The sequence below is a fragment of the Gouania willdenowi genome, chromosome 12, assembly GCF_900634775.1.
Source record: "Gouania willdenowi chromosome 12, fGouWil2.1, whole genome shotgun sequence".
NCBI classification, from domain to species: Eukaryota; Metazoa; Chordata; class Actinopteri; order Blenniiformes; family Gobiesocidae; genus Gouania; species Gouania willdenowi.
Genome location: NC_041055.1, coordinates 5,825,446 through 5,847,726, shown reverse-complemented (window position 1 = coordinate 5,847,726; position 22,281 = coordinate 5,825,446). Strand labels below are relative to the sequence as shown.

Here is a 22,281-nt window from a genome sequence, read left to right as displayed (position 1 = left end):
GTTGCTGTAATATAACTAGGATATTCAATTAACAAAGGTTTCCAACTGTAACTGTAAAAGTGAAACTTTCTGAAATAAAACTACAAACAAGTTGTCATCAGTGTAAAAACATAGAGCTACAGGTAGATGTGAAACTAAATAAAACAAACTCAAACCCTGGAACAGTCATGTGACAAATCAATCAATTGTTCTTGTTGAGAAATATTATTATTATTCTGGATACAGTAGAAACAGAAACTATAAAAAAATAATTATATTGTGAACCTGTTTATATTGTGGGGAACATATTATATACATAAATGTAATTGGAGTCTAAAGCCACAAAAAAAACACCACTTTAAAAAGAAAATAGACTAATATAAGACCTCTTTACAGTTATTTGACTCATTCTGCGCTAGTGCAACTCTGCGGCAATGACGCGCTGGTGACGACATAATCCAAGAAGGCGGAACTATTGTGTCTTTGGAACTATTCTGTAATGTGTTGTTTTTTTAATGTTATTCTAGTCATTTTGTGATTTTTTTTAATTTTATTTAATGCATTTTTGTTGTTGATTTTTGCATTTTTGGGGTTGCTTTCTGTATATTTGTTGTTGTGTACAGTTTGTGTGTCTTCGACGCTATTCTGTAATGTTTTGTATATTCTGTTATTCTAGTCATTTTCTTTAAGTGGTTGTTGTGTCTGAATTTGTTGTCATTTTATGTTTTACGAGTCATTTTGTGTATTTTTTGAATTGTTGTGTACTTAGTGTATTATGTTGGATTTCATTTTCCTTCCAACTGACTGAGTTACAATTTATGGGGATTTGCTTTGTGTCCAAACAATGGAGAGGCGTGTCTGAACCACAAAGAGGAAGCTGGTTGTTGTGTTGTGACCAAGCCTATACGAATCCACTACAGAGAAGACCGAAGAAGCTTCATTTAAAAATAAATAAATAAAATAAAAAGATAGGAAGCAGATCCAATAAAAGAGAGTGAAGCAGAGGCGTGTGATGGTTGCACTGTGGCTCTGTTGTAGAAGCTGCCTCTGATGGTGCGTGTGTGAGTGAGAGCTGTGTTCTCTCTGTGGTTGAAAGGAGGGAACAGTAGCATATCACACAGCCATGACAGGAAGTGAGCCCAGGCCGCAGAGGAGCTCCAAACCCTGGTGACACACACGAAGTCGGGCTTCACGGCTGACACAGCAGTCCATGGGTGAGTTTAATGACATCCCAGCTTTCATTCCACTTTCTTTAAAAACATTATGTGATTAAAACACACTGAGTGAGACAAGAATGGAAGGAAATACTACAAAGGCATGCATTTCTATTAGATTTGGGGTTTTTTAGCTTACTCGTCAAACATGTCCCACCCAGCAACATACGGTTGGAAAGACGTCTTTGCCACACGTCTAAACAATGTCAATATGTGATCAAAAAGTGAAACTTGAAAAGTCGTCTTTTTCTGGTACTATGCACTCAATATGAATATAGCTAGTTAATTAATTGTTATATCTTATACCTTGTGGGAGCCTTTGTAGTCAACTTGTACCAAGGTCAGATTTGTATTTTTGGTTTATGTTTGTGGGTTGTTATGTTTGAAGTTGTTACAATATCTTTTCTTCTTATTTTTTTTGCCTAATTTGGTCCAAATTAGCCCAAATAAAAGGGTTAAAATTATTTAACTATACTTACCCCAAATGACAAGTCCTATTTCCAATGACGTTTTTTGGACCACACTTGGACCAAGTATGCTAAATCTGGAGCACGTTGGACGGCCCAACAACAACCCAACTTCAACGACTATATTGTGAAAACATTTGGACCGTGTTGGACGGCTCAATATCAACTCAAGTTCTACGACAATAATTGGGCTAAAATTGGACCAAGTTGGACGACCCAATGACAGTGACATTTCAACGACTACATTGGGGCAAAATTTGGACCAATTTTGACGGTGCCCCCGTGGTGGCATGGGTGTCACTTTGTTAGCATCTTAGGTTACACTAGCAGGAGAATCCCAGCATTTTGTGGATGTTTCTTCAGCCGTTTGTTGTCTTCTTGAAGAGCTTGTGGTCTCTTTGGTGCTGATATAAATACGGTTTGAACTTGTGCTTTTACTTTGAAATGGCGTCAAAGCTTAATGAAGCAGCTGTGATTAATCTCTGTTGGTACTTTTTAACGAGTGTGTGTTTGTTAGAATGGAACCCTCTGATGGGCAGAAAAGAGTGTGAGCATGGTGAAGAGGACGGTTCTCCGAGAGCAGGGCTTCTCAATCTTGGGGTCGGGACCCCATTTGAAGTCGCGAGACACTGAGTGGGTTTCCAGATGAAACCTAAAATACTTTTTTTTAACAATTTGAACTCATTTTTGCTTGTTTTTTTATCCTTTTTCTGCAACAACACCAAAATTGCCATTTTTTAACCTATTTTTATCACTTTTTCTTGCCATGTTTTTGCTCCTTTTAAAGGGCCCATGCTATGCTAAATCAACTTTTTCTGTGCTTTAAACATCCTAAAGTAATATTAGGGCTTCATACAGAGGCCCAAAGTGTTTTTTTTTCATTGATTCCCTCAATCGTTAGTTAGAGGGTGATTTGCTCCTTTCTTACTACAGGGTGAGCACAAACACCACGCTCCAATGTGATGACGTGTTCCCACTTTGATGACAAATTTGACACGGCACTGAGCTGGAGAAGCCACGCCTCCAGGAAGCTCTCTGTCATGATTGACATGTAAACAGACACGCCAACGAAGGTGAGAATTTCAGCATCCTTCGTGCAGTGCTATGTATGTATTTTCTACAGTCTATGTATGTACAGGTGAATGCCCCGCCCCCACGCCATGTCTCTTGTTTATAAAGCAGCATGAGCTCGACTACGTAGTGGGTGGGAGGAGGGAGGGCCGTCCTCTGGCCCTTCGTCACCGTGCGGGGAGGAGGAAGTCAGTGTTCATTCTATAGGCACGCCCACTCATGAATATGGGCGTTTACTTAGTAATTCAGAACTGTATTTGATTTTCAAAGGAAAATTTGCAACCTTGAAAAAATAGCCAGCCACCATAATCGCAATTGAGTTGTATTTGAACAAGGATAATTGAAGATTGCGTGTGTGTGTGTGTGTGTGTGTGTGTGTGTGTGTGTGTGTGTGTGTGTACCTCTGTATTGTTCCAGTTTCATAGAATGGAAAGTCCCCCCTGAGTCTGTCACAGTGTGTGAATCATGAGTTTTTTGCAGTTTGGTTCCACAGCCAATCGCACACATTTCCAGTGAAAGCAGGAAGCTTCTTGTCGACCAATCAGAACCCACAGAGGAAGTGCGTGGTGGAGCTTTGCCTGCTCACATTTCTAACCTTGATGTTATTCTTTGATTCATCTTCACTTTCGTTCCTTTGCTTTTTTCCCCCCTTGCTTTGTTCTCATGTCTCCAATCTTGTGTCTTTAAGTCCCACTCGTGATCCTTTCTGTCCTGGACTCGCTTTGGCATGAGTCCATCTCATTCCCTCCATGTGGACAAAGACTATGCTGGTATCGGACACTGTGCTTCTGCTGCTGTGATGGCCATGCACGCTCCAGCACTGAGGAAGTAGTCGTCCTGTCTGTTGAGCACCAGGCCGTGTGTCCGCAAACAAAGTGAAGTGACGTGCATTTGGACCTGACGTGACTTATCCTGGATCATTAGTTCAGGCTACGGCTGGAGACTTTTGTTTTGCACACTTTGAATCACATGTGCCAAGGTTTGAACACCACAGCCGCCGACCTGAATGTTATTGCTGAGTCATTGTTTTAGGGAGTCATGGTCATGGTTTGAGTGTTGTTTCTGAATCATGATTTAAATATCACAGTCTTCCTGAGGATTTTTGCTCAGTCATGGTTAGATTGTTGCTGTGTAGTGCACTGAACCACCCAGCCTTCTGAAGTAGTAGTTGCTGAGTCACGATTTGAACAACACAACACACTGAGTAGTATTGCTGAGTCATGATATGAGTATTGTTGCTGAATTATGGTTTCATTTATGTTGGCGAATCGAGGTGTATTATCATTGCAGGGTCTTGGTTTAATAATTGTTGGCAAGTCATGGTTTTCTATTTTTGCTGAGCCATGGTTTCCATGGCTTTTTTTTCAGCTCATACAAGACTTTTTGAATATATCTATGTAGAGAAAGGAGTTGTTTTGTAGATTCCTGTTGTCATTATTTGCATTTTGTTGTGGTTTTTGGAGTCATTTTTGTACTTTTGTTGTCATTTTGTGTACTTTTGTGTACTTTTGTTGTCATTTTGTGTACTTTTGCTCTCGTTTTCCATGATTTTTGCAGTCATTAGACCTGTAATTGTGTGTTTTTGCTACTCCTTGGCCAAAAAGTGGAAAAAAAGCAGCTATGGTGTTAGATAAACAAACAATAGTAATTGATGGCCACACGTGGCTCTGAAAACAAATACACAAATCACTCCAGAAACACACGAGACATAAATGGAAATAGATAAAATGACTCAAACATAAAAAAAAACACAACAAAAACACACCAAATGGCTCCAAAAAACACTGAAAATAGACCAAATAACTCCACAGTGACTACAAAAAAAAAGAAATAAAATTATTTCAAAAATGTACAAAACGACTACAAAAATGCACAAATGACCCTGTATTTTTGTTGTTATTTTGTGTATTTTTGCTCTCGTTTTCCATTTTTTTTTTTGCAGTCATTAGACCTGAAATTGTGGGTTTTTGCTATTCTTTGGGCAAAAAGTGGAAAAAAGGGGGCTTTTGTGTTAGACAAACAAACGTGCAGTGGAAAACCGTCACTATGTTGGTGCCCACTCACTCTGCCACTATCATTTCTCAGCATATAGGAAATAGGTTTACAGGAACTCTGCTGATTTCTTTGACTCTTGTGTTTGGGGAAATTGTCTCTTTAATACTGTGTGGGGAATCCTTTTCCTTACTACAGCTTTTGGACAAAAGAAGCTACGAACGACCATCTGCAACAAGCCGCAGCTGGTTTCACTTCTGCTTTTTAGGTGTGAGGCACAGGATTGGCTTTTACAGCTACTCGTTTGTAGACGGCAAATCCTTATCGAAAGCACTGAGGAAATTCCAGCGATGGTTCATGCAGATGTAATGCAGCGATCAATTCACACTCTTTACAACAGTTAGTCATCAAGTCAGCTCTCACGATGGTGCACTGTGGTGGTAGCCACTTTACATCCACCATCACACACACTTATTGTGGCAATTTCCTCCTGGGAATCACCAGAACAGATAATAGGGTAACACTTTACTTGAAGGTTTATACATAAACGCTGTCATTATTATGACATGACACTTTTCATTAGCATGAATAAAGTGCCATGAAGTATTGTTTGTTACCAGGGTTGGGCACAATTATAAACAGAATAGTGTAATTGACATTTAATTACAATTATAGTGTAATTCTAATTGTAATTTGAAAAATCTGTTGCTGTCATAGTCATAATTAAATTGTAATTGAGTTCAGATAATTGACTTTGTAATTGTCATGAAAATTGTGTAAAAATGTTTTTAATGCAAAACTGTGGAACCATGTTACAGTTCTATGTGCAGTTCTACACATACTGTATGTAGTGAAAAATTATTAAAACATGTTTCATATCAAGTTTTCTTACATTCTACCATTTAAAAAAATGAAATTGAGGGGTTTACTCACACAAAAAAGGCTCAGACGCCCCACCAAAAATATTTAAAGCTATGTTTTCATTGATTAGGAAGGCTAACAAGGTAACCAATAGATACGATAAAAATTAGACAATAGATATTTGTGTTTGCACATTTTTAGAAGCCATAAAGAAGAAGAGATGCTAACAGAAAGCTAACACAAGAGGAAGGTTAACAGTAATTGTGAATCATTGTAATTGACTTTCTGAGGATGAAAAATAATTGTATTTGGAGAAATACTGGTAACTGTAATCATATTTGAAATGTAATTGAACATGGGTAATTGAAAATGTAATTGTAATAGAAAAATGTAATTCACCCCAACCCTGACCCTCACCCTACCTAACCCCACTAGATCCCTGCACCTAACCCAAAAAATGCCAACATTGCTCCAAAGGTGTCATCATTTAGCTAACGACACTTAATGACAGCCTTAATGACACCTTATTCATGCTAATGACAGATAATGACAGCATAATGTCAGCCTTATGTATAAAACTTCAAGTAACGTGTTACCTACAATAGTAACTACTAACTGGTGAAAACAAATACACAAAATAACTCTAATGATGCGTTCACATCAAATGCGTCTTCTGCTGCACCGGAGGCATTCACCGCACAAAACGGTCCGCACGTTCCGTCGCATTCGCTTCATGTGCGCGTCTGAAGCGAAGCACCGCCCACCAGTGACACATCCAACTCGGTGAGTTTCACTCCCTGCTGAAGCGAGGAGCTGCGCTCCTTTTTCTCCTCTCATAAACATAAACCACCGGTGAAAAAAGCCGGCATGATTAGCGGCTAATGCTATGCTAGCTCAGTGCTACAGAGATAACTTTTACCTGCTACTACCACCTCCTCGCTGATTTTCCTCCACGCCAAATCCTTCCTAGTCCGGTCCCGGTTATAAAGGCCGTGTCATACAGCTCCAGTTGGTCACACACAGCTTCTACTCCATGGTTGAATGGGTGAACAGACCGGTGTTGACGGCCTGACGTCATCGTCAACAAAGACTCTGATTGGCCTTCGTCATGCGAAACAGTCGCAGGAGTTCAATATTCTCAACAGCGAATATGACAAAAAACCAGGAGCGTGCTCGCACGGCTAACGCTCTTGACGTGCGGATCGGACCGCACCGCTGCACAGGAATGATTTTGTCTCTGGGACGCATCTATCCATTGACTTTTTATGTAATCTGGACGTACGAACATTTCGTGATGCATTCGGTATGAACGCAGCATAAAAGCACACAAAAAAGTAAAATATCTAAGATGACTTCAGACGTACTATACGACAAGGATTTTTCACAAAACATCAATAAAAACAAACAAATTAGTCCAAAAACTCTCAACATAAATCAAAATAGACAAAATGACTCGAAAAACGTAAATATCCTACAACAAAAACCCACACAATGGCTCCAAAAATACACAAAACAAAACTGAAAATAGACAAAATAACTCTAAAAACACACAATAAAAACAAAAACAAAAATCAAAAACATAAAAAACACACAACAAAAATACACAAAACAACTAAAAATACACAGAATGACAACAAAACAAAAGTAACAAAGCCTTTGAAATTTCCTGTACTAATCCTCCAATTTACCATAAATCTAATATTAATAATGTGGCCCACTTTAATGGTTATTAAATGTAAACACTCTCCTCACAAGCAACATCTATTGCGTTCACTGTGACACTGTGTTTTTACCAGCAGGAGGTAATTCAAACACAACAACCCTAATTCATCACATCCAGCAAACAATGCGGCTCTCCCATTAGTTCTGCCCGAAGGAAGGAGAATCATTGATAAAAGTGTTCTTGAATAAATGTGCGTGTCATTTGTTTGCACAGGTGGCTTTTAAACGCTACACGAGGTGAGCATGTTGAATATATTTGATTTAGAGAAAAAACATTGAAGAGTGAGGAACTGAAAAGTGGTGGTAGAGTCAACACTACGGGTTGCTTTGTTGACGTGTTCCCTATTCACTGCTACTGAGGTTCTTTTGTTTTCCTTGGGTATCCAGTTTGGTTTCATATGACCAAACAAGTAGTTGCTACAGCTGTGCTTTAAGTTTTAATGCAAACAGAGATTTGGCTTATAACGAAATAGGTTGTTCTTTTTTGAGTGGATGAAAAATACCAGGCGTGTGTGTGTGTGTGTGTGTGTGTGTGTGTGTGTGTGTGTGTGTGTGTGTGTGTGTGTGCGTGCGTGCAGGGAGGAAACATGGCCGAATAGCTCTGGTATGTGAGCAGCTAACGTGCTTCCTGTTGAACAGCAGTTTTCTGATTAGCATCTTTAGCTTCACCCAAACACAGGATGGAGAAGTTTAAAAACCCTCCTAGTGATGGTAAAGCAGGGGTGCCAAACTCATTTTAGTTCAGGGGCCAAATACGGATCTTAAGTGGGCCAGACTTTAGGTGGTAAAAAGAGCAAATTCAACATTAATGTGCCCTGGTTGGCACTTCCAAGCATAAATGATATATAAATGATAAAGTGTGTGAGTATATCAGGCCCTGTCAGATCTTCACTTAAATTGCCCTGATCTTTGGGAATTTGAGGAAATTTTGCCAGATTGGAAAAAGTTCTGTAAACAATTTGATGTTAAAAAAGAAAACTGGGCTCTGCAAATATTGTTGATTTTAATTGACTTTGTATTTGGAGGGGCTGGTATATCTACTATTTAATTAGTTGGTAATGTACAAAGTGTTTCATGTTTTTTTCTATCATTTTTACTTTCTCGAGTGGGCCGAATCTGATGCTCTAAAGGGCAGAATTTGGCACCCGGACCTTGAGTTTGAACACATGCGGTAGAGGGTTTGACATAGCCACATTACACAAGACAAATTAGACGGGGATCTAAAGTATCATTGTGTGGCTGCTGTGATTATTCTGATTGTAAAGAAAGCATGAAACCAACCTGTTTTAGACCAAGACCTTAATATTACTTGAACCACATCATGCACATCACAAATCACCTTAGTATTATTGCTGAGTCATGGTTTGAGTTTTGTTACCGAGTCAGGGTTTACACATTGTTGTTGAGTCAGGGTTTGATTATTGTTGCTGAATCAGGGTTGGAATATTGTTGCTGAATCAGGGTTTAATTATTGTTGCTGAGTCATGGTTTATTAATTATACTGAGTTGTGGTTTATTTTTTGTCGCTGAGTCATGGTTTCCATTCGGGTACAAACACATTGTTCCTTCTTCTGATCTGCTTCCAACGCTTTATGTTTAAGGTCAAGTTACCATGGAAACAGTGAATACAACTGATTTTCCAATTCACAATCGGATACTTTTGTGGCAATTAGTGTGTTTCTGAATCTACAATGTTGGACATTCATTGGTCCATAGAATAATGAATGGGAAATGGGACATTTTCATTGGTCTAGATAGATTATTGCTAGAGTCTTTCACTTTATATCAATCATTTTTGAAGATACAACTACAAATGACAGTACATGTGAAACTATTCTTTATTAAGTAATGTATTCTCTTAGATATTTTTAAAGATGTTTGTATGGTTTTTGAACAGAAATGAAGGATTTATTTGGGTTTGCTGTCTGGTATTGACACGTAGGAACTCAAGCAGCTTTGGGATGTGCATCATGGATGTGTTTCTACTGTGTGACAATGTCATTGTCCAACAAACATCTCTGAAGAATACTTTTGCTAACTCCAGGTGTCCCTAATACAGTAGACAGTGGTTTCATGGGATAAGTTGAATTCAACTTTTCACAATCAAGCTGAATGTTGCAAGACATCTTGTTACTGTGGTACCAGACCCAAAGCTTGGCCTTGGGTCCTTATCTCAGAGAAAGGGAGTGTGTTCAGATGAAAACTTTTCAAATTACTTCATTCCTTTGGCTTCACACACTCACGAACCCTCCTGGAAACATTGGATGCTGCTGAGAGACGGGACCTTAAACACATAAATAACACACATATGATACATCTCATAGCACTTCACAACTCATCTGCCTCACATTGCAATGTTTATCCAGTCTGAACTTGCGCCACATAGGATAGTGCGTACGTGGGTGCCTGATACCAGTTTGAAAGTGTTTATGTTCAGAGAGATGGAAATCTGTCAGTGGTAGAAGGAAGAGGAGGGGGATCTGAGGGAAGGAAGATCCCAGACACACATTTTACTTTCTGTTTGGGAAGAATCGGAGAGAACAATTCCAGTCTCTTTGTCATGGACTTTCCTCCAGCTTCGGCCTCCTCAGCTCTGTCCTCCACAGTCTGCTCTGCTCTTCAAATCATCAGCACAAGGCTGAACAGGAGGTAGGAAGCACCTCAGAGGAGTCAGAATTGGAGCGTTTCAATGGAGCCTTATCACATGTTTGAAAGTAGCCAGTGAAACCATCTTATCTTGTATCAACAGTTCAGGCTGGTGCTGGAGACGTTTGTCAGCACACCTTCAATCACACGAGCCATGGTTTGAACACCACTGCTGACTTGTGTTGTTGCTGAGTCATGGTTTGAATATTGTTGCTGAATCATGATTTAAACATCACAGCATTCTTGAATATTGTTGCTGAGTTGTTGTTTGAGTATTGTTGCTGAATCATGGTTTGAGTATTATTGCTAAGTCGTTTTAGGGAGCCATAGTTGTGGTTGGAGTATTGTTTTTTAATCATGATTTAAACATCAAATCCTTCCTGGGTATTGTTGTGTGAGTATTGTTGCTGGCTCATGGTTTGAGCATTGTTGCTAAGTCGTTGTTTTAGGGAACCATGGTCATGGTTTGAGTATTGTTTCCTAATCATGGTTTAAACATCACAGCCTTCCTGATGATTTCTGCTGAGTCATGGTTAGATTGTTGCTCTGTAATGCACTGAACCACCCAGCCTTCTGAAGTAGTAGTTGCTGAGTCGTGATTTGAACACCACAACATACCTGAGTAGTATTGCAGATTCATGATTTGAGTATCGTTGCTGAATAATGGTTTAAACACCACAGCCTTCCTGAGTATTGTTGCTGAGTCATGGTTTGATAAATGTCGGCAATTTATGGTGTATTTTCATTATCATGGTTTAATAATTGTTGCCGAGCCGTTGTTTGCTTTTTTTTTTACTGAGCCTTTGTTTCCATTGTGTTAGGAACAGAGGCTGTGTCCAAAATGGCACACTCCCTACTTTGCACTTCATACTCAATGAGTATGAAGTGCAAAACAAGAGCCCTATTTACAAAAACGTTTAAAAAAAAACGAATGGAATGTAAGAAAAGATGATATTGTTTATAAAACGGAATGTTGGATTTTAGGTTGAAGCCGGTGTGTTTTTACATTCTGCTCGCAATGCATCATGGGGCGGTTGAGCATGACTAGTGTGCCCACCGTGCATACTGCAAAAATGTCCCGATATTGTATACCTCAGGGTATTTCTTGCATACTCATCTTTTCATATTATCTAATGTGAACGCACTACATACTCATTTTAACATCAAACATTATGAGCAGTACGTTAGTATGACATATCGAACACGGCAAGAGGTTCCTATTTTATGATCTAGGCTACTTCCAATGATTTGTGTTGAAGCTCAAGTTACCATGAATACAATTAAGTATCTGATTCACAATCAGAGTCGTACGTTTCTGTATCGCCAATGTTGGACACTCATTGGGTCGTAGAATATTGCTTTAATTAGTCAAGCGTATCGCTTGTAACAAAGTGGGTTTCTAGCATTTTCTCTGAACATTGCAGATCATAATATTGAGTTTTGTTTCAGCAGTTGTAGTTCAAACCAAAAAGCCTATTGGGGTATTAGTGCCGAGTCGTGGTTCAAACACTACAGCCTTGCCTTTGTTTCCCTGCTTCCTCCGTAGAAGCATGTCAGTTCCAGAGGTCTGCTGGCCGGCGCCGATGAGAGCTATCGGAGCTCAGAACCTGCTTACTATGCCTGGGGGCGTGTCTACAGCTGGTTATCTGCACAAGAAGGGAGGGAGCCAGTTCAGCCTCATGAAATGTGAGTCCTTTAAAAGAGAACCCTCCTATCTTTGAGCCCCTCCCATCCACCACAGGAGAGGGTTAACGCACATACTTTTTGTTGCTTGATGATATGTAAAATGCATGAAATGCAATAAAATGACAATTGACTGAGTTAGAGTTACATGACCTCATACACCTGCTGTATCAAATCTGATACACTATTTTAAACATGGTTTTACTAAAACAGTGATGACGAAATATAAACTAATATCACACTGCATCATCCCAGTAACTCTTCCTATTGATGTTTAAGTAAAAATGTGAATGTTTTTCTCACCTTAACCTTTTCAAAATTGGAAAAGTTCTTCTTCTAAAACCACCTGTGCATCTTCCCACATAATTGACAATCTTGTTGGAAAGGCCTCTGCTGAGCTAATTACTGCCCCATGGTGGATTATCCTTGTATTGCATGTATGTGATCATATACTTAGGGTTTTTCCTGAAAAAAACAACAACACACAGATCATGTAGAGCACATGTGTCAAACTCAAGGCCCAAGGGCCAAATCCGAATCTTTGAAACATCCAATAGGCTCGCAGGGTAAGGTAAAAATGACTGGAAAAAAAATTATTATTTTGTAAATTACCAACATATTTAGTTGTGGATATCTCGGTAGGGTTGGAACTTGAACATAAGCTTGGGAATTTTAATATTTTAAAAAATAGAAACTTTTCATGGGAATTATTTATTAAAATTAACCAGAATTTGGGAGTAATTTTACATCACTATATCATATCCAAACATAAATATTGGCATCCATGCAAAATAATACACTTTTAAAAAACACAATTTTTCAATATATTTATTTGGAAGTAAAACTTTACAATTATTTGAGTGAAGTTTCATTGAATTTGTCACAAATTCAAAGAAACTCAAAAATGTTTGCCAGGGTTTCCAGTTTTCCCCATGCTTGTATAATACGATGGAAGTCATTTGTACTCTTGAATTGTTGGAACAAACCTAGTTTTTCCAAAATCCTGCTCAATCCTCAAATTATTTGACAAAATTTCCCCAAATTGAAATAATATTTCCAATACCTATTTTTTTCTTTTTTTTTTTTTTTATTTTTTAACCTATTGCTTGGATATTGTTGGTGCCTAATATATTCTACACACATGCTTACAAATCATTTATACATGGAAATGCAAAGTAGCACTTAAGATGAAATCGTTCGATTCATTACCTTTGTTGCCCACTTGAGATCAAAGTTGTCCGTAGTGGCCCCCGAACTAAAATAAGTTTGACACCCCTGATGTAGAGTTCCAAAACTAAGTTATTAAATATGATATGTTTGGCATTATATACGATATTAACTACTTAGAATGACTGTGCAGTAAGAGATTGCAAGCATCCCTTCCCAACTATTTCTCACACACCTTCCCATACATCACTATTGTGTTTATTCCTCTCTGTGTCCCTTTTTAGGTTGTGTAAAACCAAAAGTAAGCAATAAAATAAAAATACTGAAGTTTATCATTCTAGAAGTGAATTGACGTAAGACAAACGCTTGTGTTTCAGGGCCACTGAGATACGTCATCATCCACAGAGGCTGTGTGTACTACTTTAAGAGCAGTACCTCTGCTTCCCCACAAGGGGCATTTTCGCTCAATGGATACAACAGGTAATTCAATCTTTGATCCTCTATTGTTTTTATATATACAGGAGATACTATGGGGTTTTGTCTTCCGTCTGGACTGCGCGCCTGCAGTTACGCACTTCTCTCCTACACGTATTCTTTGGTCCAGGCTCCTGACACGCCCACCGCGCATAAGTAGAGCAAAACTGTGTAGTCTGTGAATGAAGGCGGGCTGAAGGAAAGGAGGCGGTGATGTCGTTTTTTTCGGTTTTTCTAGAATTCATGGAACATGGAGTTTTCCCAATGCTTGTAAATGTCATTGAAATCCGTAAAAATAATAAAGTTCACTTTTAATATTAAAGCATGACCGAGTTAGATGCGCTGGAGATATGAGGAAATAACCCGGCCGTAGAACGTCCCGCTTTAAAGGTAGGGTAGGCAATTTTCAAAAGCTAGCATGATTTTGAATGTAGCTTCCCTGACGACTTCGCCGTTCCCCCCTCGTCCCTCCCCTCTGTGCTCCGTCTCACTCACATGCATGCTCACAGCTGCTGCAGAAGAGGAGCTCAGCTGAGTGATCACAGCTGCTGCTGCTGCGCGACGCACAAGTCCGTGTGGCTTTAAATGTAACTAAGTCCATATTTCTAGTGCAATATAATGTTTCACCTTATCAGGGCGCTGCACTTATTCCAGGGTTAGAAGCGCATAAGAGGAAAAGGACTTAAAGCTGCTATCCGGAGTTTCTGAGAAACATCTCGTTGTCCCACCCTAAACAGCCTCACTTCCTCCCACTACCTCTCCCAATCTACCAGAAGCCACGCCTCTACTTTTCTGCACATGCATCGCAGAACATAACACGGTCGCATCGGGTCGCAGTCATATATGTCTATGGGTCAGGTAAGAGCCAAAATCATATTTACCTGTTTGCTGTTGTGACATGCGGCCTTGTTTCCGTGCATAGTTCCGGATTCACATTGATTCACAGTCTCAAAAACACAAAGTCAAAGCCTATTGACTGGCTGCACTCGGTCGTTTCCATTTGTATAGGGGTCTATAGGACGAAGGAGGGACTTATATAAGTTTATGTATATGAATGACAGCAGTAGACCATAGTAAAAGACTCGTTAGGTATTTTTTCGCATTTCAAAAGAATCATATCACATAGATTTCTCAGAAACTCCGCATATCAGCTTTAAGCAGACGGAGAATGCGCGCACGGGCAGATTTGAATGGGAACACCCACATTTCAGGGACGCTCAGCAGAGAGTGCGTAACTGGGATAAAGGCGCGCAGTGACTGATTTAAATACAGGGGGCAAGAATAGTGTGCAGCCAAAAACAACGCCGCTGCGCTGCTTTTTGGACTCACGCACATGGGAGAATAGAGCCCTATATCACCAAATACCATAAAGTCATCACATGGCCCTCGACCAGTTGAGGTGAGTGTACAGGAAGAACAAAACAGAGCAGGATAGAGAGAGAACATCAGCAGTTGAATCACAAACCACAGATTTGAAACCATCATCTTGAAAGCTACGACACCTGGAGAGAAAAGGAGAAGCAGATGAAGAGAAGAGAGGAAGAGAAAGCACAGAATACAGACAGATGGAGTGAAGATATTGAATGTCTCTGTGCACCAGAGAAGGTTCCTCAGTACCTAAACCTCCAAACTAAGACTCTGGATGAGGTTTCTGATATAGATAAATTGGTTTTGTGGTGAAATCTCAACACTTAAACTGTTTATTCACTTTTTTCGTTCACACAGAGTGATGAGAGCCTCAGAGGAGACGACGTCCAACAATGTTTTTCCTTTTAAGATCATCCACTTCAGTAAAAAACACAGGACGTGGTTCTTCTCAGCAGCCAGCGAGGACGAGAGAAGGGTAAAAACAGCAGCCAGAAAACCCAGGATACAACTTCGGCAACTTTGTACAGACGTTCCCTTCTACTGGGTTAATCATTGGATTACCGTAGTTCACAACTCATACCGCATTTGCAGAATGTTGATTAAATACATTTTTTTGGTCAAAAATCCATAATCATCTTTGAGCAAATTGTAATCAACGTGTTCTGAGTGGACAGTGAATCTTTAGAAATCCAGGAGCGTTTCTGCAAACACGTGCTCCATGAGCTGTTTTGGGCGTTACTATTGGCTGCTCGACTAAACTCATGCACGTTCAATTACCAAGCGAGTCGAATAATGGATGGAAATACGATCCGCATTGAACGCGGAGTATTTTATTTTGAAAATAAACTGAACGTTTTGTTCTGTGTCTGTGCAAACTTTATGCGTCATTGCCCCAGCGTCTGGCAAAAATAGACAGTCTGCGTATCTGTTGCGGAGAGCGTTGGACTGACGGAGTAGTTATGCAGCTGTAATGGGCCACATATGCATGTTGTATAATTTGAGACAATGGCCACGGTGACATGATTCTTTTTTTTTAATTCAGAATTAGTTATTCTCAATTAAATCATTCTGATTTTGGTAATAGTAATTCCCGAATTGAGATTTACATGGAAAACTGGTTTATTCGGTTTATTCAGTTAAATCCGCTTTAGGTCTGGGGGTTGGGAAAGCTCTGATTGGACAGGGGGAGAACATGACGTATCACGTCTATCACGTCTATCGGAAAAAACACACAACAAACATTTTATTGTTGGCTGTAACACAGAAGACCACACATGAGAACTGTTTTCACCTTTATTTTGATTGTAGTTCTATTCCGGGCCGCCATGTTGGATTATGTCGTCACCCAGCGTGTCATCGACGCAAATTGCACATGCACAAAAGGACAGGAATTAACTTAAAATGGAATTAAGTGTTAACTGTTTACAAGAAAGAAGAATTTTTTAATTCAGAATTAAAAACGTAATAAACCAGCCACCTATTTTGGAATTAAGTTTAATTCCGAATTAAATTAGCATTAGGAATTAAGTGTTTACAAGGTCAGGTTAAAGAGGAATTAACTTTTTTTCCAATTTAAAAAGGAGAACAGTGTACAGAATGTGGAGAGATGGTAGGTTGCAGCATAGATGGAAAGATATCAGCTCTGTTGCAGTTACACATCCAGTGGAAATTGGGGGTTAGCTCTCATTCTCAAAACACTAAAACGACTGAAATACTAATTCAAATAAAATGTAAGATAACAAAAATAAATATCCAAAATGTCCGTCCTCAAACCTATTTGTTGTCATGTTGTTGTCTTACAGAAATGGATGCGGCAACTACGAAAGGAGATCGACCACTACAATGACAGAAAGGAGTGTCACGTTCCAAGGTTGGATCCACAGTGTTTATTTAAACATAGTTTTGCTATGAACAAAAAAAGGAATTATCATTTTTCACAAAAATCTAAAATCGCAATGGTAATCTGTAGGCTAATTAGCAAATTCAACACGAGAGCTAAAGCTAACATAATACAAATGACTTGACAATACTGTGATTTGTCAACATGTTGTTTCACAGTTAGGGTTATAATTATAATATATTTGTATGTTAACGCAAAAAAAAAAAAATTATATATATATATATATTTCTGTTACTGCTTACCAGACCTGTTAGCTTACCAGCGCTATGCTAATAGGTTTGATATCATTACAATTCACAAAAACTATGAAAAGTGCAGCAGATATTGTAAAACCCAGCCTAGTATGCTGTGTTGTAAAGTTTCAGGAAGCTGGTTTAAGTTCTGGTTTTAAAATAAAAGCTTGTAAAGAAAAACATAACCTTAACCTGTGAAATTAAAGATATGGAAATCCTATCAATAATATTTGTAACATTTTCATTTGCCTTCATAGTGACTCGGACTCAGACAGTTTTTATGGCACAATCGAAATGCAGATGGACATCAAGCATCCCGTCGTTACAGAAGATGGTGAGCTTATATGGATCACTCTTAGCGTTTATAAGTTACAGGGTGTAATAAATAGGTGGAGGTGGAATTTAAACATTCTCTTTCTCTTCCTCTGTGTGAAGACTTTGCTGAGGATGAGGACGAGGAGGAGGAAGAGGACTATCTGAAACCAGACGACGACTGTTTGCAAAAATCAACAAGTAACATATCAATGGGTAATCACATTGATATGTTTCCCATATTGCTGCGTGAGGTCATGGGTGTGATGTTGAAAATGATCCATCTTCATTTAATTGATATAGAAATATTTCTTTTCTTTTTTTTTTTTTGCTTTGTTGGATATCTGTGCCTGCAATGTAATGTGCAGAGGGCAGTAAGTAGCAGCTATAAATAAACTGTATATGGCTTGTCCATGTTCTTTACATACATGTACACAGCCACGGATACAGAGATGGTTCCCCCTCGACATCGGTTCATAATTGACCGATCTTCATGCAATTTGACTCAGTTATTTTGGTTCCTCTTTTACCCCATTGGGTTTAATCTGGATGGGTTCTGGATTGTGCATATTCTTGTGATTTTTCAAAAAAATAGGGCTACTCATACATTTAGACCTACTGTATCGTTGTTCATGGAAATATACATTTCTTCCAAGCCTTTAAAGTGTGAATGATCATGGTACCATGGTCAGGATCACTGATCCAGATAACGGACAATATTTGGCAAAGAGGAGATTTGGCGCTAGGCGCAGGTTTGCGCTCTTTGAGTGCTCTTGTTTTGTTTATTTTTCTACGCATTATGTGGGTTTTAGCTGTTTTGTTTATTTTGGAGTCATTTGTTTTGGGGGTCGCAAGAATTTAGACCGAGGTCCCCAGGCCACCAGATGCCCATGTTTCTGTAAGATGGACATAAAACATATGATGTCAAAAATTATAACATATGGACTTTAATGTTGCCCTTTACTGTGTGATAAATACTCTGCTGAAGTCAGACCTGCATGTGTTGTCATTTTTCACAACACTGAAACATTTCAATACAATTGCTTTATGTTGATTTGATGTTTCTGAAATCTTTGTTTCCTCCATCACTATCCATAGGTCGACCTGCAGGACCACCCCCGTCCTACCCCCCTCCTCCTGTGCCTGCATTCCTCCAACCCCGTCCGTCTTCCTCTCAGGGATTCCACAAAAGCCCGCCTCCTACCGTCCCAAACCGAACCCTGACCTCCAAGTTTCCTAAGAAACCTCTGCCTCCTGTTCCCTCGCCTTCTTTTCCTATACTGAAGGACAACGCCCCGCCTCTTCCTCCACCAAACGTGCACCAGCATCCGACCCTGCCTCCTCCTCCTCTGCCTGTTTCAGGAAAACCTCATCCGGACAGGAAAGACTGGAGATCTCCTCCCATATGTGACCAGTTGGACACTTGCGTGTTACTGAATGGTCCGACCCGTTGTGAAAGCAGGTCAGTGGGCAGTAGTTGTCAACAAAGAAAGCTGAGCCTGGGGGCACAGACCACACATTTGACTGTAAACCAGGGTCCTTCAGGACAAGCTCCGAGGCCCGGCCATCGTCCTCGATCTCCTCTACTGAAAACTGGACTGCACAAACAGCCCGAGACACCCAAACCTCCTCTACCAACAGTCAAACCGCCCTTGCCCACAACCAAGCCTAAACAGATAGGAACATCCATTCAGTAAGTCACAATCACAACATTTACTTTTAAACTCAATGAACAAAATGATACCACCGATGATGAGGTTTTTCAGGGATGATTTTGTCAAAGTTGTCATGAAAGATAAAGAAGGTCATAGACTTTTAATATAATTCAAATTCCGAAACAGCAGCAAAATGTCTGGTTGAAGGCTGATTGTTAAATGTTTAACTTAGTTAACACGTCATTGTCCACCTTTATTCAAAACATAAATTGAACATCACAAGGCGAGCCTCTCCGGACGGTCAGAGCTTCCGCTCCTTAGAGGACGTGACGCCGACAGAATTCAGGAGAAAACGAGACCTGGACAGACTCGGTGGAGGAGATGATTCTGATGAAGACTATGAGAATGTAAGATCGAGAAAAACTAACAATCAATGCTTTAATTGTTAGGTTTTATACCAAAACACTTTATTTTAACGGACACATGGTCTCTTCTTGTGTTTCCAGATGCTGCTGCCGGACTCTGTATTCATTGATTCAACTGAAACCTACGTTGTTGAAAAGTATGACTTCAGTAGATTTTTTTCTAAAATACATCACAGAGCCATCAGATTATAACAACCTGGTTAATGGAGTTCTCAGTGCTTAGTGGTAATGTTTTGCTTTATTCTGAGTCACAGTGTTTGTGTGCAGGTTATTCAGAGAGAATCACTTTCCTCCTCAGGATGGACTGTACGGCATCCGAAACTCAGGAACCAAAACTTCTAAGGTAGGAGAACGAAAGCAGGTTTGCCTGTTGGAGCCAATCACAGCTCACAGAGAGAAATGGGAGGGGGACACCAGAACAGTTTACCAGTTCACCTAAAAATCAACAAGTCAACTTACATGGTCCTGGAATCTTGTATGCACAGGGATAATTTTTGGCTGTAGTTCAAAGATCAGCACAAGCCCTAGTTTGAGTGACTGGTTTGATTGGTGCTGCTGAGTCGTTTGAAATGGGTTGACTAGTTGACTTGTTAGCTGATGTATCTGCTAAGGTTGGTTGGTTGCTTGGTAGGTTGTTGCAGTTGATATAGTCTGTTGGTTGTTAAAAGTTAATTGAGTGGTTCATAGTGTATTAGTTTAGTTTGAATAGTTATTGGTTAATTAAATGGTTAGATAGTGAATTTGGTCAGTGGTTAGTGTAGTCACTGCAGTTGATTGGATGGTTGGTTGAATGGTTGGTACATTGGTTTGTTGATCGGTGGGTTGGTTGGATAGTATGATTGATTGATGGTTGGTACATTGGTTGACTGGTTTGTGCATAGGTTAGTTATATTAGTTTGTGCAGTCTGTTGGATGGTTGATTAGTTAAGTTAGAGCAGTTGGTTGGATGTTGGTACAATGTATGGTTGAATGTCTGGTTAGATGGTTGATTGGTTGGTGTTTGCAGGTAGGGGATTTATTGGTAGGTTGGTTGATTGATGCATTGGATGGTTGGTAGACTGGTTAGATGGTTGATTGGTTGTTCAGTTATTGCAGTTAGTGGGTTGATTGGTATGTTGGTTGATTGGTACGCTGGATGGTTGGTTGACTGGTTAGATGGTTGATTGGTTATTCCAGGTAGGGGGTTTATTAGTAGGTTTGTCGGGTAGTACATTGAATGTTTGTTTGGCTGGTTAGATGGTTGATGGGTTGGTTGGTTGGTTGGTTGGTACATTAGATGGTTGGTTGACTGCTTAGATGGTTGATTGGTTGACTAGTGGATTTGTTTCTTATTGCAGTTAGTGGGTTGATTGGTAGGTTGGTTGGTTGATTCATTGGATGGTTGGTGGACTGGATAGATGGTTGATTAGTTAGATGGTTGATTGGTTGGTTATTGCAGGTAGGGGGTTTATTGGTAAGTTGGTACATTGGATGTTTGGCTGATTGGTTAGATGGTTGATTGGTTGATGCATTGGATGGTTGTTTGACTGGATAGATGGTTGATTGGTTGATTAGTTTCTTATTGCAGTTAATGGTTTTATTGAATTGTTAGTTGGTTGGTACGTTGGATAGTTGGTTGACTGGTTAGATGGTTGATTAATTGGTAATTGCAGGTAGGAAGTTTAATGGTAGGTTGGTATGTTGGATGGTTGGTTGACTGGTTAGATAGTTGATTGGTTGGTACATTAGATGGTTGATTGGTTGATCAGTTGGTTGGTTGGTACGCTAGATGGTTGGTTGACTGGTTTGATGGTTGATTGGTTGGTTGGTTAGTACGCTAGATGGTTGGTTGACTGGTTTGATGGTTGATTGGTTGATTGGTTGGTTGATTGGTTGGTACATTAGATGGTTGGTTGACTGGTTCGATGGTTGATTGGTTGGTACGTTAGATGGTTAGATGACTGGTTTGATGACTGGTTTGATGGTTGATTAGTTGGTTTGTTCGCTAGATGGTTGGTTGACTGGTTTGATGGTTGATTGGTTGGTTGGGTTGGTACGTTAGATGGTTGGTATGTTGGATGGTTGGTTGACTGGTTAGATAGTTGATTGGTTGGTACATTAGATGGTTGATTGGTTGATCAGTTGGTTGGTTGGTACGCTAGATAGTTGGTTGACTGGTTTGATGGTTGATTGGTTGGTTGGTTAGTACGCTAGATGGTTGGTTGACTGGTTTGATGGTTGATTGGTTGGTTGGTTGGTTGGTACTTTAGATGGTTGGTTGACTGGTTCGATGGTTGATTGGTTGGTACGTTAGATGGTTAGATGACTGGTTTGATGACTGGTTTGATGACTGGTTTGATGGTTGATTAGTTGGTTTGTTCGCTAGATGGTTGGTTGACTGGTTTGATGGTTGATTGGTTGGTTGGGTTGGTACGTTAGATGGTTGGTTGACTGGTTCGATGGTTGCTTGGTTGGTACGTTGGATGACTGGTTAGGTGGTTGATTGGTTGGTTATTGCAGTTAGTGGGTTGAAATGAGTAAAACGGTGGTTACATGTCTTCCATCTGTGTCCGAGTCCAGGAGTTAATCAGCTCTGATGGTACCTGAGGTTAAACACAGTGAGCGCTGGATGAACAGAGCTGTGTGTGTGTGTGTGTGTGTTTCTCTGCTCTCAGGTGTTGGTGGTGTGGGATGGTAGTTTAGGAAAAGCCAGGAACTACAGGCTGTTCAAAGAGGTGAGAACACACATATCTAGTGTTTTAAAACATGTGTGTGAATGAACAAGAAGAAAACAGCACTAACTCTTCACTGTGCTCCTCAAATAGGACGACTGCGTGTTTCTGGAAAGTGCCGTGACTTTCCCTTCCCTGTCGGCGCTGATCGAACACTACTACGATCATCTTCTTCCTCAGCATGACTCTCTGCGTCTGCAGAAGCCTTTCACAAAGAGCGTCTGACCTCCTCCCAGGAACCCCCCCATGTTCAAACCCCATCATAGGGCTCAACAAATCCTAGATCAGGGGTGTCAAACTCATTTTAGTTCAGGGGCCAAATATGGAGCAGTTTGACCTCCAGTGGGCCACAGATTTTATGTGGGAAAACAAGTAATTTCAACATTATTGTTCCCTAGTTT

At 39.9% G+C, this 22,281-nt stretch overlaps 1 protein-coding gene across 4 annotated transcripts; it reads left to right on the top strand.

Moving 5' to 3' along the window:
• The first annotated feature begins 900 nt into the window (after nt 1–900).
• Nucleotides 901–22,277, top strand: sh3bp2 (SH3-domain binding protein 2). 4 transcript variants are annotated; one of them, XM_028462888.1, is made up of 13 exons: nt 901–1,193; nt 11,499–11,638; nt 13,180–13,282; nt 15,002–15,119; nt 16,447–16,514; nt 17,035–17,111; nt 17,213–17,305; nt 18,188–18,782; nt 19,028–19,151; nt 19,251–19,306; nt 19,437–19,512; nt 21,824–21,883; nt 21,974–22,277. In XM_028462888.1, the coding sequence occupies exons 2-13, from the start codon at nt 11,503–11,505 to the stop codon at nt 22,103–22,105; spliced, it is 1,638 nt and encodes a 545-aa protein (XP_028318689.1). In that variant the 5' UTR covers nt 901–1,193; nt 11,499–11,502; the 3' UTR covers nt 22,106–22,277. The 4 variants fall into 4 exon arrangements, with proteins under 4 accessions (XP_028318689.1, XP_028318688.1, XP_028318690.1 ...); XM_028462887.1 differs by lacking the exon at nt 901–1,193 and adding an exon at nt 2,672–2,733; XM_028462889.1 differs by lacking the exon at nt 901–1,193 and adding an exon at nt 3,687–3,710.
• Nucleotides 22,278–22,281: the final 4 nt, after the last annotated feature.

Excerpts from the sequence above, each read along its gene's own strand:
- sh3bp2 (XM_028462886.1), top strand. The coding sequence starts at position 9,867 with ATGGACTTTCCTCCAGCTTCGGCCTCCTCAGCTCTGTCCTCCACAGTC. Across the intron at positions 13,283-15,001 it reads TCGCTCAATGGATACAACAG|AGTGATGAGAGCCTCAGAGG; the intron begins GTAATTCAATCT and ends TCGTTCACACAG. Across the intron at positions 19,307-19,436 it reads GAAACCTACGTTGTTGAAAA|GTTATTCAGAGAGAATCACT; the intron begins GTATGACTTCAG and ends GTTTGTGTGCAG.